This window comes from Mirounga angustirostris, unplaced genomic scaffold, assembly GCF_029215605.1.
Source record: "Mirounga angustirostris isolate CCGP_5_RB_7025 unplaced genomic scaffold, mMirAng1.0.hap1 SCAF_1, whole genome shotgun sequence".
NCBI lineage: Eukaryota > Metazoa > Chordata > Mammalia > Carnivora > Phocidae > Mirounga > Mirounga angustirostris.
The window spans coordinates 173,037,422-173,055,464 of record NW_026991709.1 but is presented as its reverse complement, the minus strand read 5'-3'; the positions used below and the strand labels follow the sequence as shown (position 1 = coordinate 173,055,464).

Genomic DNA, 18,043 nt, shown 5'->3' with positions numbered 1-18,043 from the left:
ATAGTTCCAACATATGTGAAATTCTAGTTCCAAAAGCAGTGGAGAGGGGAGAAAGAAAATGAGGGATGAGCAGTATTTGAAGAAATATTTGTCAGAGATTAAAAAAAAAAAAAAGAAAGAACTGAAAATGACAGCAGTCGTCCTAGTCAGGGAAGTATATGAGCCCTCATGATAATAAACACGAAGGAAAGTTTAAATAAGCACATAGTAGTGAAACCAAAAGAAGAAAAGGAAAGAAAAACTATCCTGATAAAAAAGATACATTATCTTCAAAAGAACAACAGTAAGACTGGCAGTTGTGATAGCAACAGAAATAAAAAAAAATCCAGAAGACTGTGGAATGGCTTTTTTCATGGGCTGAAAGACACTAGTGATAAGAATTCTCTTCCCAGCAAAAATATCCTCCTGAATGAATACAAAGTAGACATGCTGTCACACAGACAAAATCTCCGAGATTCCATCACTATCAACTCCCCACTAAGAGAAACGCTGATGATGTTCCTATAGTTAGAAAAACTATGATCCTAGATTGAAGCATGTAAATGGAAGAAGATATTAAGAACCATGGAAAGGACTAGTTTGTTAATAAGTACGTTAAATTGAGATTCTGAGGAATTAGGAAGAGGACCAAATTTAAAGTATTTATTTGTAGTCTTCACAAATTAACTAGTGAGAGAAAATATCAGAGAATTTTGTCACCTGTTTGAAGTGCTATTTATACACGAGTTTCCTTTATATTGGTATCTTAGCAACATTTCCTATAATGTCATAGAAAAATGAAGGCAGAATTCTGTTTATACAGAGTAAGAAAGGTTTGGTGATTTTTTTTTTTCCTATTTTGTCCATTGTTTGAGAGAAGTTGGTAACTTCAGAAACACCTGAGAAGTTATTATTCCGAACAGTGACACTGAAAGATTATTACTCATAGATGAAGGTTTCAACTGAGTTGAAGGTACAAAAGAAACAAATAAAAAGGGACCAAAAAGAATAAGTTCTGGATAGTCAGGAAAGGCCAATCCAATTACACATTTAATTGCCATCCCCTAGTTTCTAAAACTGTAGTTAGGGATCAAAATATGTAATAGTGCGTTTGGCCATTGATACAAGGAACAAGTCTCATTTGTGTTTAAAGAAATCATGCTAAACAATTCTGACAGAAGTTTTAATATCAGTTCTCATGTGTCCTGAGGTACTCATAACTAAAGATGTGTTCTGGAAGCATCTTTGGCTATTATGACCATGTGAATTTGAGTAAGGCTAGTCATCAAAAGCATTATATATCTTATTAAACCTTTCCTTCTACTTCTTAAGAGTAAGATTTTTTTTAAATAATTTTTGGAAGATTTTATTTATTTATTTGAGAGAGAGAGAACAAGAGAGCACAAGCAGGGCTGTGGCAGAGGGAAAAGCAGACTCACCACTGAGTGGGGTGCCAGACATGGGGCTCAATCCCAGGACACTGGGATCATGACCTGAGCCGAAAGCAGACGCTTAACCACTGAGCCACCCAGGTGCCCCAAGAATAGGATTGTTAGGTCAAGCTATTTTTATATGATTTGTATGTCACTAAAATAGATTGAAAATGGAAACATTAATATTCTGTAATTTTATGAACTCTTCACGTATGTCATTCATATTTAGAATAATCTTCAAAAAGTGACATATCCTCATCACTTTAGAAACTGAATGGGAAAGATGCCTCCTTATTTTGTATACAAAGATTTACTAATTTCATCATTTTCTGTTTTTCTTTTATTATTATTGAGAATGACAAACAGGAAAGTAGAAAAAATAGTAGAAGGAACTCCCATGCACCCTTCAGTCAGGGTTGTTAATCATCAGCTCATATCCAACTTTGTTTCATCCATACCCTCACCTACTACTTCCTCAACATCCACCCCAAATATATAGAGGCAAATCACAGACATCATAATTTCATGTATAAATATTTCATAATGTACCTTTAACAGAAAAGGGAATCTTTTTAACATAACAATAAAACTAGTTTTCTTATATTACAAAATTAATAATTATTCCAGAATTAGAGCTCAAATTTACATGATTGTCTCATAAATATGTGTTTCTATATGTATATGTGTGCTAAATAAATACACGCAGATAAGCACATATGCATGTGTATATGAATGTGTGTTAATCCTCTTCAACCATGACAGTCATATTTCCAAACATTGTTTTTCAGGATCTCTTATATCCCAAAATGTATTTCTTTTTAAAGATTTATTCATTTATTTATTTGAGAGAGAAAGAGGGATAACGCATGCATATGCATGCACGTGCATGAGTGGGGTGAAGAGCAGAGGGAGAAAGAGAGAGAGAATTTCAAGCAGACTCCCCTCTGAGTTCGGAGCCCAGCTTGGGACTTGATATCGCGACCCTGAGATCATGACCTGAGCCGAAATCAAGAGTCGGACTCTCCACCGACTGAGCCACTCAGGCACCCCTCTTATATCCTAAGATGTAATAAGAGGTGTTAAACTGTTCCATATCTGGTAAGTGTAGGGAACCTAGATTAAATACACTTTAAGAAGTTTCTTTACTCCAGAATTTCTCTGAGCTTTTAATATGCTAAAATGTACTGTGAAACTCTAAAAGCAGATACGGTATACAGAATTAATTACAGTTAAATAACCTCCAAAGTCCATTTTTGTGTATTTATTTTTGAAGCATTACCAACCAATGACATTTTACTTGATAGGACTTTTTCCTAGATCTAAAGCATTAGAGACTTTCTAACCATATATTTACATAACTTGGATTTTTTAAATAGAAATTTCAGATTCAAATTTCAAAACCTGAGGCAGTATTTCTCAAAGCATGGTCCCTGGACTAACTACATCAAAATCAACTGAAAAGACGGCCTGTTAAAAATCCATATTCTCTGTTTCCTTCACAGACTTACTGAATCAGTATTTCTGGTAGCAGTAAAGGAATTCACATTTTTAACATGTTCTCTGAGAAGCTGTTTTGCATGCTAAAATGTTTAAATTACTAGACTAGAATTTCTACAAATACTTAAGGAATTTGCAAGAAGAATGAAATGATACAGAATGAAAAGGAAACATCTATATTTTGTTTTAAGAGAAAGAGTCAAAGAATTTCAAAGTTTCACAGATTAGATAGAGTCTAGCATAGTTGACTTCTTTCCTTTTTAATTTGTTATAATTCAGGCCATAATGATCTCACTTATCCATAAAAACCAAGAAGTGCTTTCATGTTAATCATGAGCTTCATGTTATTACACCTACTCTACTGATACATATGGACTCCCAGGACGGCAGTAGAGTAGATGTATGTATATACATCCCTCTGCTCCCTGAGACTGATTTGAATGGTTTGAAAAAAAAAAAATCTCTGACCTTAGAGTTTCTTAAGAGTTTAAGTGTTTGCACAGGAGGACTTGTTAATGAACTAAAGCATAGTCCTTGTTCTTTTCCTAAAATAGCATCGAAGATTCTGTATATTTCTGCCGCACAAGAACCACTCTCCCATTCTCCACAAGTGTGATTTTTGTCTCTGTGGGGTATCCACTTCGAATTCTGAGCCCGGAGCTGTGCGTGGTTGTAGAAGAGAACGCTTTCGGGGAGCAATCAGCAGCCTTGTGGCTCTTGCTGAGCCACCTACACAGGATTAGGACAGGTCTGCATGTGGTGTGGCAAGAGGGTACAATAGTTAAAAGATGCCTTGCCCAAGCACCCACTCAGCCACACAGATACTCACAAGGAACTATGCTCAGATAATCATGTATCCCCTTCTTTTGGATAAAAAGTCGATTCTCATAGTAGCTATTTCTTTTCATGTATAGTCTATTTTCTCGCCCTACAGATACTGGTATGTCTTTGTACCATTGCCTCTGCTGCATACTTTCAGTGCTTCCCATTTTCTGTCAGCAAAAAGAACACGTTCCTTAACACGTCATCCAGGTCTGGCTACATTGGTGTGCGGCTCAGTCACAGAGGACCCCGGACTGAGAAATGCCCCCATTTTGGCATATCGCCCTGATGTCACTGTCTTGAAATCCGTAGTCCTCTTGTCTCTGAAGTTGCACTTTGTCAGTGAAGTCCGATGGGACAGCAGAGCATGCTCGTGAGCAGAGGAAATATGCTGGGTGGTAGCAGGTGCACCTGCTTCGGGTGCAGCAAGCAGGACAGGCTCAAGCCTGTTCTCCAAGCAGACCACGGCCACGCGGTAAGAGTAGGTACCATGTACACCCATGTGCCTCATGGCAGTCAGGAGCGTTGAGGCCCTGAGAAGGTGGGCACACCAGGACCTGGGCCCAGACTGGTGGAGGTGGTGCTCACAACAGCCTCAGAAGCTTCCATGGCCAGCTGCAAGGACCTCGGGAGAACAAGGGACTCAGAAAGCAGTCAGCGCTGGGATCCAGTGTGAGGGGTCCGCTTGCCCATCTGTCCCCAGAGTCTGTTCATGTGATCTGTGTGATGTTTGCAGAAATAGGAACTCTTCAACCTGAGCACCAGCACAGGAACTGCCAGGGTTCAGGCAGTAAACTTTGTCAGTAAAGACTCACAAAATAAAAGCCTGCACGTGAGCATTGCAATGAGGCGTATCACAGAGTTATTCACATTCTTCGAAGAGTTTAGCATCCCTGGTTTTAAAAAGTTGTCCAGCATTGCAAAGCTAAGATCCAGAAGCTTAGAAACAGAAATTAAATTTAATAGTTTTTCCACTCAATGGAAAAGAACACTATTTTTATACGAAGCTCCAGGTGAACCAATTATTAATGAGTGTTTCCTTGTAATTGAAGATAAGGCAATAGAATGCGTAAATGGGCATTTTGGATTATACACAAGTCATTAAGGCACTTTCAGTTTCTTGTATAGCCTTCAGAAGTTACAGGGTATGTCAGAAGAACATTAAAGTTCCATTGTTTAAATTTACATTTAAAATTTAATTCAGACTTACACAAAACGGATTTGTATGAAGAGTTAAATCTAGAAAAAATTGTTCCGTGGAATTATCAGCTCTAGATGTTCTAAGATTTATATTTCAAAATAACTTATCAGCACTATATTCCCATGTTGTCACATCCTATAAAGTACTCTTTACAGTTTGGTAACAGTTATATCAGCAGAGAAAGATCCTTAGCAAAATCAAAAATTATTGAAAAATATTTGTGATTTTACATTTGTCATGAGCGACTGATGCCAATTAAATCAATTGAAAATGAAGTTGCTTAAAACATAAATTCCAGTAAGTAAATTTACAGAAATGTGAGAAAAAGCTTAGAGCAAGCAAGATATAACTTTAATAAAGCATTACTTAATGTATTATATAAAACTAACACCAAAAATATTTTTGCAATTTGCAAGTTTATGCTGTGACTCATATATCACTATTACCCTATTACGTTTTATAAGTTATGCTACATTTCTAAAGCAAGTTGCTTTATATTTAGTATCTTTAATAGAACTTCTTTATTTTTTGACCAAGACACCCCACATTTTCATTTCACACTGTGACTCACAGATTATGTAGCTGATCCTAAAGACATCTCAATTATGTCTTTTATGTCTTTTACTGTGACTATCACCCAATTTTTATGTCTTTATTGTGACTATCACCCAGCTTCCTATTTCCCATATTCACTCCTGTATTGTACTCTGTCTAATACTAGGATTTCCAGCAAAACGACTGCTCTGCATCTACCATCCATGTTTCGTCTTCACACAGATTCTTTGTAAATGCTCCTGCCTCTTGCCAACATAGGCATCCTTCCCCCACCTGCCACCTTTACCTAGCTAATTCCTATTTGCCTTTTACCCTCAGCCAAAACAACTCTTTTTCAATAAACTGACTCCTCAGGATCCCCCGTTTTAATTTATATTTGATGTTGTTGTTTTTTTTTCCTCCTGACAGATGGCTGGAATTTGGTAGGTGCTCAGTAAATACTAGTTAATAAACGAATTAACTAGTGATGACATCTAAACATTATAAATTATAATACAAATATTTCTTATTCATGAAATGTTAGTCATTATTACTGTACTACCAATGAGCTATGTATGCAGGGAATGATTTGTCTAACTTTGCTGTTTTGTGGTGCCATAAACGGAAGGAGTTGCTGTAATTTTTAATGTTTGAAAATTACTTTAATTGCATGATCTAAAACTTTAAATCAGAGCAGTTTTGCACTACCAACACATCCAATTAGCCAACTCATCCTCCCATAAATGTAAATAAGACATTAGTGATACATTCTTTTCCAAAAAACTACAAGAAGAAAAATATTTTCTAGTTCTAAAAAGTGTTCTCGAAACCCTTACTCAGGGAGAGAAGTGAAGAAGGCTTGGAATTAGGAATGGATGTAGTCCACAAAATCATTCTTCAAACTTCTCTCCAAAAATAATTACAAAGTGTATGCATCTAATACAATAAAGGAAAGAGCATTTTTAAATTATGCAAACATAAAAAATAAATACACAAACATAAAGATCTACCTGATGTCAGTTGAGTTCGATTTTCTGCATTATATGCAGAAATATAAAATGTGCTTTTATTTTTCCACGGCTCTTTTTATCAATATGTACCTTAAAACCCAAAATTATTAGATTCTACAGGATTAAACTTTATCTCACGAATGATTTTTAGAGAAAGATTTTCTAAGTTCTCATGTCACAGTTTTGAAACTTCTTTATGTATGATATTTTTTCAGAATAATTTGAACAAACTCCTAATTCTTAAATGTAAATTCCTTAAAATATATTTTATTTTTAGTAAAATAGTGTGTATCTGAATTGAAATGTATGTGCAGGGCTTCTTTATGGTTACTGAGTTTGCCCTTTCAGTCAATTCTTAGTCCTCTAATATCGAAACTATTTATTTTGTTATTAAAAAATGTAGTCAGATGGGATCTATCACTATGAGTCTCTTTTAGTCAGAGAAATATAGGACTCTCGAGTCCAACTAGAACACTTTTGGAAATGACCTTTGAAACTTTGGTCAGTGAAATGCTAGGACTTGGAAAATCTGGATAAGAGAGGGAAAACATACGTCTTTCCCCTTCACGTTGTGTCTTTAGATAAAATACAAAATTGTTATCACAGCTATGTCAGAAATAGGATAAATATTATATTCACATTAGTAAATACACACTTATGATTATAAATCTCAATATAAACTATTGTAGTTAAGATCTTAATGCCATCGTTTTTCTCATAGTATATGAAATTAACATGGGCTAGAGCTGCAACCAGTGTGTGGACTGTAATGTTGCACGTAGATTTTCAGAATAAAAAAACAATAAAAACTGTGTGGTGCATTTTTCATGTAAGGAATACTGTCTTTTGAAGTCTACAGTTTTCAATCAGCTATTTATTTTTATATAAAATATGAATAAAACTATGTCCTTTTATTACAAGTAATAAGCTACACTGATTAATGCAGAAACATTTGAAAAGGGAATAGAATTATTAATACTGAATATAGTAGAACTCCAAGTTATATTTATACAATTTCAAGCAATCGTAAAACCATTTAAAATATGTATTTTGTTGCCATATGTCACATTTTATAAGCTTTTTATGATAATAATATTTTTTTCTCAACAGAGAGGACTGTTATTACCATTCCACCTTCCAAAATGGACGTTACAGTTGGAGAGAGTATAGTCCTACCATGCCAGGTGTCCCACGACCCCTCCGTTGAAGTTGTATTTATATGGTCTTTCAATGGAGATGTCATAGACTTAAAAAAAGGAGTGGCTCATTTTGAAAGGATTGGAGGAGTAAGTTGATGACATTTTTAAGTACTTAATAAAATAAATCAAGTCTTTCACATGAATCAACATCTTTCATAATTATTCTTCCCATACTTATTTGCATCGATAACCACTGTCCGTTTATGAAGCTGCATCTGTTTTTGTTTTATTTTGTTTTCTGTCTTTCATAGAAATGCTTGTGTTCTAGATGCAATTATAAAAGAGGGGATAGGAAAAGGGATCATATATGAGCAACAACAATGATACTAGTGTATCTCCTAATTTCAGAGGTGTCTCATATTTAATATTTATCCAGCTGTAAAAAAAAATGGGACCTGCTGGGAATTATTGTGTATCCCCCTTTCATTTTCTATCTGCAGGAATCTGTTGGGGATTTGATGATAAGGAATATTCAGTTAAATCATTCAGGAAAATATCTATGCACGGTAAAAACAACTCTAGAAAGTTTATCTGCTGTAGCTGATATCATTGTTAGAGGTAAGCATAATGATGGAAATAAATGAGCACATTATTTATTCACAGACAGAAATGTTAATAAGTAAACGGTAGATCTTTGAGTAACCAACCACATCATGATAAAGAAGTGAGATAAAAATATAGATTTTTTTTTAATTTTCTAAACTTTAAGACTCCATGGCATATGTAGTGTGGATATGGATATTGAATTGAGTAAGTTTTGTGTATTTATAAGGAATGGTCAGACTCAGTGTGTAGTGTCAGTCCCTAAAAGTTAGGCATGCCTTCTATTTATGATAAACCATTCTCATCAGAACAGGGTCAAAGTCATATATTCCTACAGTTCTCCATATAAGCTGCATTTACTTGAGTTACCTTTTGAAAAAGGAATATATGAAAGTTGTTTTCAGTTTTTGAGATTAGCTCCCTAACTGATGATAATCATCCATTCCATGATTGGAATTTTCTTTCTTTCTTTTTTAAGAGGGAGCGGCGAGGGGCAGAGGGGGAGGGAGAGACTCTTAAGCAGGCTCCCACGCCTAGCACAGAGCCCAATATGGGGCTCAGTCTCACAACCCTGAGATCATGACCTGAGCTGAAATCAAGAGTTGGTTGCTTAACCGACTGAACCACCTAGGCACCCCAGAATTTTCTAATCTTCAAAGGAAGATTTCTAAATTGGTCTCTCACCATGTAAACTGAATTAATAGGGCTTTATCTCAAATAATTTGCTAAAAGTACATTATGTTCAGTATTTTATCTTCTAAGTATAACAGATAAGAATAAACTGCCCCTATCCCAAATAATGAATTTAATAATTTTCAATGTAGTTATCAATGAACATATTTTTCAAGGTCCACCAGGTCCCCCTGAGGATGTAAGAGTGGAACACATTTCCAGTACTACTTCTCAACTAAGCTGGAGACCAGGCTCAGATAATAATAGTCCCATTCAAATATTTACTGTTCAGGCTCGGACACCATTTTCTGTGGGTTGGCAGGCTGTTTCGACTGGTAAGTGACACCAGTGTTTTCGGGTGATTTTTCTAAAACAGATGTATTTGTTTGATTGACTGATTGATGTTAAGTAGTGCCAGTTTTGATGACTGAAGTGCCTCCCTCTTTTTAGTTCCAGAAATTCTCAGTGGCAAGACCTACAATGCAACAGTGGTTGGTTTGAGTCCTTGGGTGGAATATGAATTTCGCGTCGTTGCTGGGAATAGCATTGGGATTGGAGAACCAAGTAAAGCATCAGAATTGTTAAGAACCAAAGCGTCAGGTAAGAAATTAATGTCTTCTAAACATGTGGAAGATCCCTTATGGTATAGTTCTTAAAGAAAACAAATAAGAGGTATTTTTATGGGTTTTGTCGTATTTTGGGCCCCAAATCAGAGGCAGGAAACCAGCAGCTTTCATTTTCACATTTTTATATATACAAAGCAAGGAGTATTTTCTCCTAAATACAAGTTCAATAAGAGATGATTATAGCTAAGCAGGCATGTCAAAAATAAGAGTTTTTCAGAAGCTGTCCTCTCATCTCATCAATTTTCTAGCCAAACTCCAACAGAGAATCTGTAGATTTGTACATGCAAATGAGTTACTGCTTGTTTCATTAACTGTTGTAGCCAAGAATTTATTGAGACTCTGTAGGTGCAATCAGCCACACATTTCCATCTATTTCTCAACTCTGACCTAGTTGCAGCTTCATTGAGCAATAGTATAAATTCTTTCCCATGCAAATGAGGTAAATCCTAAGCTCATTTAACAGAAGCACTAATTGAGCATCAGTTGGTTCACTGAACAGCAAAATACAAGTGGAACCTGGCTCAGAAATCACCCCTTCTTAAGCTTTTTTCAATGGATCCTCTTTGTTCTACTCCTAAACTTTACACCCAGGGTAACATTTGATCTGCTTGCTGCATGCAGTTAACAAAGTTCACATTCTTACTCAGTCATATAAATGAGGGATCACTCTGTTGTCACTGGCTTAGCTTAACAAGCATGAAGTACTTCAATTAAGTGTGCACAACTGTCAGATGTCAATAATGCTTTTTTTCAAATTAAAGATAATGTAAGTATTTTCATTATAGGATTGGGACTGAAAAAAAAAAACATATTTGACAGTACGATCTTAAATGAGATCATCCTAGAAGTTTAGAGCTGAGAGGAGAGTCCTTCATTTTACAGAAGAGGAAAAGGAAGACCAGGATCTTAGCTACTGTCTCAGAGAGTCAGGATTTGAACTCAGATCTTCAGACTTGGGCACTGGCATTCTCCATAACCATGGGTCTTAACCTAGATGAGCAAGAGATTGGCATAAGGAAATGTGTAAATATAGAAAGTCCCAGTCCTTACTGTAGACTGGCTGGAGAAGACGCTCCCAGGTGGCCTATGACTCACTGTTACCTTGAGTTTTAGATTGTTTTTTACAGCTGATTCATATCATGGTAGCTTTGGGCAGGGTTGACTCTAACTGTAAAATTTTACAGTAAAGCTTGTGCACTACCTTCTATTGACCACTAACACTCTTGTTTCAATAGCATGATGAGACCTGGTGTTCATAATAATTACCCCGAGTTTCCAAATCATACTGAAGTGTGTCCTTTTTTTTTTTTTTTGGTAGCTTCTTAAAGACACTTCTTCTCAATATGGTCTTGGGTTTAGTATGTTTCGTTTGAAAAAAGAATTTAAAAAAAAGGAATTTTATTGCCCAGAATGTTGGAAACTTTGTAGAGAGTAAATTAAAGTATAATTTAAAATAATTTCCTTATGTATCTACACTATTTAATGGTCCTGGAAAAGTGTCACTCTAAGTTGTTGAGTACCAGAAACCCTGCAACTGTAAAACCCACATGGATTTATGTGTTTTTGGCCAAAGGCCATGGAAGACTTAGAAAATAGGGTGTAAGTACAAGGCAATCTTTTAAATGCATTGTGAAGATCAAAGCAGACAAAGGGCAAATCTGAGTATGAAAATGGGTAATGTCTGATAGGTGCTATTATTAAAAAGAATAATTAGACTATTATATCACTATGTTGTTTATAAAGTTAAACATCTGTATCTAATGGCAATAATTAAGATAAGTAGTCTAAATTTGTCTGCATGGTCTCCACAGTGGGAGAAAATTTTGAAGTGGGCAATTAAATATTATGTATTTTCATTCCTGCCTACCAGTCAGCAAACCCCAGCATACCCAGGCACTTCCACCCCCCCCCACCTTTGGATCTTGATCAAAAATGACCAAATATAGAGAATTACATATAGTTCAACCTTTAAAAAAGTATATCATGCAGATATATCCATTATCACAGATTTAGGATGCATCTGCCATTATTTTGTGAAAAGGATTACATTTCAACACTTCCACATATATAAAGTAAAACCCCATTCTGATAATATACTACAACACCCACACATACAGCTCTCATCAGTTTTGTAGTTTACCTCAAACTACTTATTATTTGTCATACTAGTCCTCACAAGGGTATACGTGAAGGGCATAATTGTTTTCTAATTCATAGAAATGATCAGTGTCTGGGATGTTCTACCACAGAGCCTTAGAGTCCTAGAGTTAAACGGAGAAAATCGCCTCTGTCACATCCTTGACAGGGGGCCATCTTCTTAGCTGGCATGTGAAAGGTTAGAGGAAAATTCCTTTCTGTTCTGTACTGAGAGAATGTGATTCAAACATAGAGTTAGAATAACAAGAATTTATTTACTTAGATATTTTCAAGAATGCATTTTTAAATGTTAAACTATCTTGATTACAAAAAAAGAAAAATCATTTTAGTTTGTTTATTAAAAAAAGAATTAATTAATAGACTGCCTCAGTAACTTGTTTACAGCACAACTGTATAATTAGGCACTAAGTCAGCACTGTCACGGTTACCATCTGAATGGAACATCATTTTGCCAATTAGTAGATGATGCATAATAATGTCAAATACACGATGTTACTCGATTTTTAATTAATTTTGGAGCCAGGGTGCTCATGTATCAAACACAACTGTGTCCTCTCTCTTAGAAATTTGGATATGTGTAAACATAATTTATGTTCATTAAAAATGCAAGACTCTCACAATGTGCAGCATGAGATTTTGAAAGGTGAAATCTAAAAAGAAAATTCTTCCTGATGAAGATGTACTTTAATAATTGCCATCGCACATTTCTCTTGGTTGCTTTCAGTCCCCGTTGTGGCACCAACAAACATCAATGGAGGTGGAGGAAGTCGGTCGGAACTCGTCATTACGTGGGAGGTAATTTTCTGTCCAACTGAGTTATTTTGAAAGAAAAAGATTTAGCTGGCCAGGAAGAATACTGAAAAACAAAAAGATTTATTTGATCACTACTGAGAATATATAAAAATACATGGTATGAAAGACTCCTGATGATGAATTACTTAGAGGAGGTATTAGAAACTTTTATTTCTACTAACGTGAGAGAGTGTAACTAACTCAACACAATTCTCTCCCCGATATAAGAAAAACAACTTCAGGGTTTATTGAAGGTTTGCCAGTAGCATTTCAATTATTACTTGATGGACTAGACATTTTTGTATTTATTACTTCTGGAACTATGCTCTTGCACACAAGTTAGACTCAGTAGAATGCAGGTGGAAACAATTCTTTTCCTATCACTGTTCTTTAAACACCCCTGCGTCCAGACAAAAACTTGGGCAGATGGCATAGCTTTTATGGTTCTTATTCTTACAAATTAACATATAGGCTCATTTTATACTTATTAAAAATTTCAGCCTGGTTTATTATCATAAACTTTAGACTTTTCTCCAACCTAGTATTTCTCGTTTCCAGTAGCTTGGGCTTGCCTCAGCCTAAGGATTCCACAGTGTGAAAGGGAATGTATAGTCAGTTCTCTACCTAGTCTCCATTCTGCTGTTGAATCTCTCCTTCCCTAATCCCTATGTTACCTCTTGCTTCTCCGGAGTTGTGGTGGGTTTGGGCTGAGAGAAGAGGAAGAGTACTGAACAGGTCCTGATTGCTGGTACATTTGTAATTTGACTTTGGAGTACTCCAGAAGTGGCAAATAGCCAGACACTGTTATTTTTTTTTTATTAAGTTTTTAATTTTGATTCCAGTATGGTTAACATATAGTGTTAAATTAGTTGCGTGTACAGTGTAGTGATCCAGCAATTTATACATTACTCAGTGCTCATCATGATAAGTGTGCTCTTTAATACCCATCACCAGTTTCGCCCAACTCCCCCACTCCATCCACTTCCCCTCTGGTAACCATCAGATGCTGTTATTTTATAGGGTAGTTTTTTTTTTTTGTTTGGTTTTTTTGGTTGGGGGGTGGGGTATCCAGGAGATCCCTCACAGGGAACTTCTAGTTACAATTCCTTGGTGCAAGCCTAGCTGGCTACTGAAAAGTCTCCTCAGTTCCTGGGGTCTGGTGGTCCATGTCGAGTCCCTTCTGGTGGAGGTTGTCTTTCTCTTCTAGGTGGTCTTTGTAGATAGAGTCCCTTTCAAAGCTTCTCATGGGTCCCTTGCATGGGATCCACACTTACCCTCAGCAAACATATCTTTGTTCTATGTTCAGTGGGAGTATAGTGCATTCCTGTTTAGCCTCTCTCTTCACTCTGCTACCATGTGTTGTCCAGATCTCTCTCTCCTTTAGAAGTTTCTCAGGCATTGTCAGTTAAAAGAACCTATCAGTCCCAAATTCCGGAGAGCACATACCAAGTGGTTCTTTGTGAGGCCTCTTCACTTGCTTAGGCAAAGAATGAGAAGTGGCCCCATTACTTTCCCTTGGTAGAGGGGTAGGAATGCACAGCTTTTTCAACAACTCTCTCAGAAGAAATATTTTCCTACTATTCTTTCCCTAAAAAACCGAACACTCCTTTGATATACCGTTATCATAGAGGAGAGGCTAAATTTTGCCTATAAATGGTTTGATGTCTCTCTTTGGAATGCATATCATGTCATACCCTTGTTGTCAGCTTTGAGCCTCAGCTATAACTGATAAAAGAGCCCTGCCCTGTTTCATTGCCTGTGTACGTGTTTTTGACATTTTGATAATAACTTTCATACTGCCAAAACATCCACTTCCTCAGACATTTTAATATTATACCTAAGAGCATGATGGCCATGGATGTTTTAATTGAAAATCATCCTAGCTGATGCATACAAGGGGGTTCTCATTGGGAAGCAGGGTGATTTTATCTCTCAGTAGACATTTTACAATGTCTGAGGACAGGTTTGATGGTCACAACTAAGTTGGAAGAGAGTTGTGTTTGGGCAGAGGCCAGTGATGATGCTAAATATCCTACAAGGCACAGGACAGCCCCCACCACAAGGAATTATCTGGCCCAAATTGTCAATAGTGCTGAGGTTTAGAAACACTGCTGTTGAATCAGAGTATTCACTGTATCTATAAATGATTTTGCAGTAGTAAAAGGTCCATTTTATTCCTTACAAAATTCCATTAAAAGATAGAGAGAGAGAGAGTGGTAGTAGTAGTAAGCTCTTTTTATCTGTGAGTAAACTCAGGCACAGAGATGTTTTCTCAAGGTTGTAAATGACAGAGCCAGAAACCAGGTGTCCTTTCTTCTGGACATCTAGTTTCATGTAGACATGGTGAGCCCAGCACAGTGCCTGGAATGTGGCATGGCCTACCCGAGTACTGTTGGATGGGTGGATAGTACTGAAAGAGAAGAAGCTCTCAGAGGCCTGAGGCAGAGAGGACTACACTTGCAGAGCACTTACAGGGTTTCTGTGCTGCACTGGACATTTCATGTTATTCAGTCCTCACAGCAATGCTAGGAGGTGGGTAATCCCACTTTCAGATAAGAAAACAGAGGTTTAGAAATGTGATATGGGGGCTCCTGGGTGACTAAGTCAGTTAAGCATCTGACTCTTGATTTCAGCACAGGTCATGATCTCAGGGTCGTGGAATTGAGCCCTGCAACTGACTGCACTCAGTGTGAGCCTGCTTGAGATTCCCTCTTCCTCTCTCTCTGCCCCTCCCCGTCCCCACTCCCACTCTCTGCTCTCTAAAATAAATAAGTAAATCTTAAAAAAGATTTGGGTGGTGGGCAGTGGGAGCATTTTAACACAGGGCTCTCGCTCCATGCTCTTTTACTTTGTCCTAAATTTGAATTCCACGTATCCCTACACGGTGTCATGGTTCAGGGTGGGCAAGAGTCCCTATATATCTGCCTTAAGCAGTAAGTTAGTCAAATTATTCCTGTCCTCTGAACAGGAACATTTCCCACAAAATCAGTGACTCCCACATGAGCCTACAAGAGGTTTGCTTTAGTGTGATGGTTAAGTAGGTTATTTAGGCTTCAATATTCTTCGAAGGTCAAATAAACATTTCATCATAGTGTATAGGAAATTTTGCCTGATATCATGCATTATTTTTTCTCCTCTAAAGTCAGAAATTACTAAAGGTTGGTAAATAATTGTTTTAGCACATTCAATATGTGAGAGGAATAGGAAATCCTGTGTATACTATTCTTAAACAGAGAGGATGTGAGTTACAAATATATATATATATATATGTAATATGTATATTTCCATGATTTATAAGGTCCTTTTCTTTCAAGCAAGTTTCATCAAACCATCACCTATGGGCCAACCTTGCCCTGCTCCCTGTTTTCATACACAAATTCCCCGACCACCACACCCATCCTCTCAGGTATGAAGTGTAGTTACATTCATGCTTTCACAAGAGACCATATGTCTCCCATTGCTTAAGATAGTTACTATCTGACCTTCTACAGAAAACATTTGTTGGCCTCTATTTTAAAAAATTAAAAAAAAATTAAGTCAAAGTCATTTGCTCTGTGTGTTTTTTCTTGGGGTATCAGATATATAGATAGATGCTTGCAGAAATTACATTAATGGATGCAGTTTCCCATGTATCATTCACATTTGGCATCACATACACGCAGTTACTGAGCCAAATCCTTCTGATGCCCAAACTTCTTTAAGGAATAGGTTATGTATATTTAGAAGGCAATGCATATATTAGTTCAAGCCACCAGAAGGCATTTAGGAACTCTTTCAATTCAATGAAGAAGAGCTACTCTGTTTCAAGCAGTGGGGGTACAAAAATAAATTTTAAAAAGTTCTGAATGTTCAGAGGCCAACAGGAGGACAGTCTTAATCCAGCATGGAAGAAGGTCAGGAAAGGTACCACCCTAGTTTATCAGAACTATGTTTTGGAAAAGAAATTGGGAGTGGAGAGATGGCCAAAGTCACCGCTATTGCGGATGAAATAGTACCTGACGGGCTTTCAGAACTAATGCACAACCAATGACCATTCTAAATTCAGTGAGAATCCACCATTATGGTTTATAAGTGACAGCTTTACTGAACATCCCAGATTGCTGCTCATGTAAATACACCATAGTATAATCTGCTTGAAATAAACATCCTCCTTGTGTTTTCTCCAGTACCAAAGTAATGTGTATTTTGTGTTTGTTTATTTGTTTTGGTTTGTTTTGTTTCCAGCAACCTAGACCTGATATCTAACTTTTGGAATGTAGTAAATGCCAATTCCTTTTTAAGGTATCTTTATTCACATCTTATCATAATTTGTACTCCCAGATACTCTCAAGTTTAAGCTACTTGTGGTGAATATGTCATATAAAATATGACTATAAGGTTAGGAATATAGGATAAAGTACTATGGAGTAAAAGATAAACACCTATACCGGGAGTTGTTTTTTTTTTTTTTTTTTTGGAAAAGGGCAGGTCAGGAAAAGTATTCAGAAAGTTTTCAGCCTGTGGACCACATGGTCTCTCACAACTTCCAACCCTGCCATTGTCATCAAAAGCATCCACATACGTAGATAAATGAACAGTTGTGACTGTGTTTGTTATTTCTAAAACCAGGCTGCAGAAGATTTGGCTCTTAGGCCATAGTTTGCTGCCCTTGGTCTAAACTAAAGATTCTGTTCTTAGTCTTTACCAACTGTAATAGATTTTACTACCAGAAGGATTTCTGAATTTCTTTTTTCTACTGGACACTTCCTTTGCTTAAAGAAGGAGACTTTCATCCTGACCATCTTAAACAGCTATATATATCTTTGCAACATTTTCCCCTCTGCACATATGGGAAGAATAAAATGGAGACCCTAAATAAGTATCTTCCCCTCCCCCGTTTCTAAACTGCATCTGTTGGACTTGGATCTTTCTTGAGGGAACATCATGAGAAACACTAATTGTACTTGACTAACAAAAACTGAAGTCCTTCATTTTCTCAGATGAGCTAAACATCTTGATTAAATCTTAGATCAGAGAAGCATCAAAAAGCAAATGCTCTAGAAAGTAGCTTAAGTTCTCATAAATCTCGATTCCACTAAAAATTAACAATTTTAAATCCGATCTCCCTGTGAAAGTGCTAATACAAGGAAACATTTTCTTTCCCCAGATTTGAGAACCTATATTTTTCTTCCTCTTTTCACTTTCTGTATTTGTTAGACTGTTCCACATGGCAAGAAACAGAGACCAGCTCAGGTCATCTCAGTTAATGGGGATTTATTTTAAAGCTATGTGGGAGGTAATGAGGATGAAAGAAGTCTCAATAACCAAGCAGGCAGGTCAAATGAAGAACTGGAACATCGTTCATCACTGTTCAGAGCACGGTGGCTCTAAGTCTGCTGCAAGCTACTCTGGTAATCCAGCTCCTGCTACAGTAGTCCCTCATGCTTGCTCCTTGTTCTACCTGTTTCCTTTACTTATGACTTCCTACTTCACTAATAGCTCCATTCTATCTCTTCTCTATGTGAGTTACAGCTTCCATTTTCTCTTGGCTTCTACTGCTTCATTGTCCCTACTATATTCATTGTATGTTTTCTACTTA

General features: G+C 36.7%; 1 protein-coding gene across 1 annotated transcript in view; it reads left to right on the top strand.

The window, feature by feature from the left end:
• CNTN6 (contactin 6) overlaps window positions 1-18,043 on the top strand; it is a 312,379-nt gene that overhangs the window by 278,195 nt on the left and 16,141 nt on the right. Inside the window, 5 exon segments of the mRNA XM_054504630.2 lie at window positions 7,587-7,762; window positions 8,116-8,233; window positions 9,067-9,225; window positions 9,341-9,490; window positions 12,398-12,468. Of these exon segments, the coding sequence (XP_054360605.2) occupies window positions 7,587-7,762; window positions 8,116-8,233; window positions 9,067-9,225; window positions 9,341-9,490; window positions 12,398-12,468 (674 nt within the window).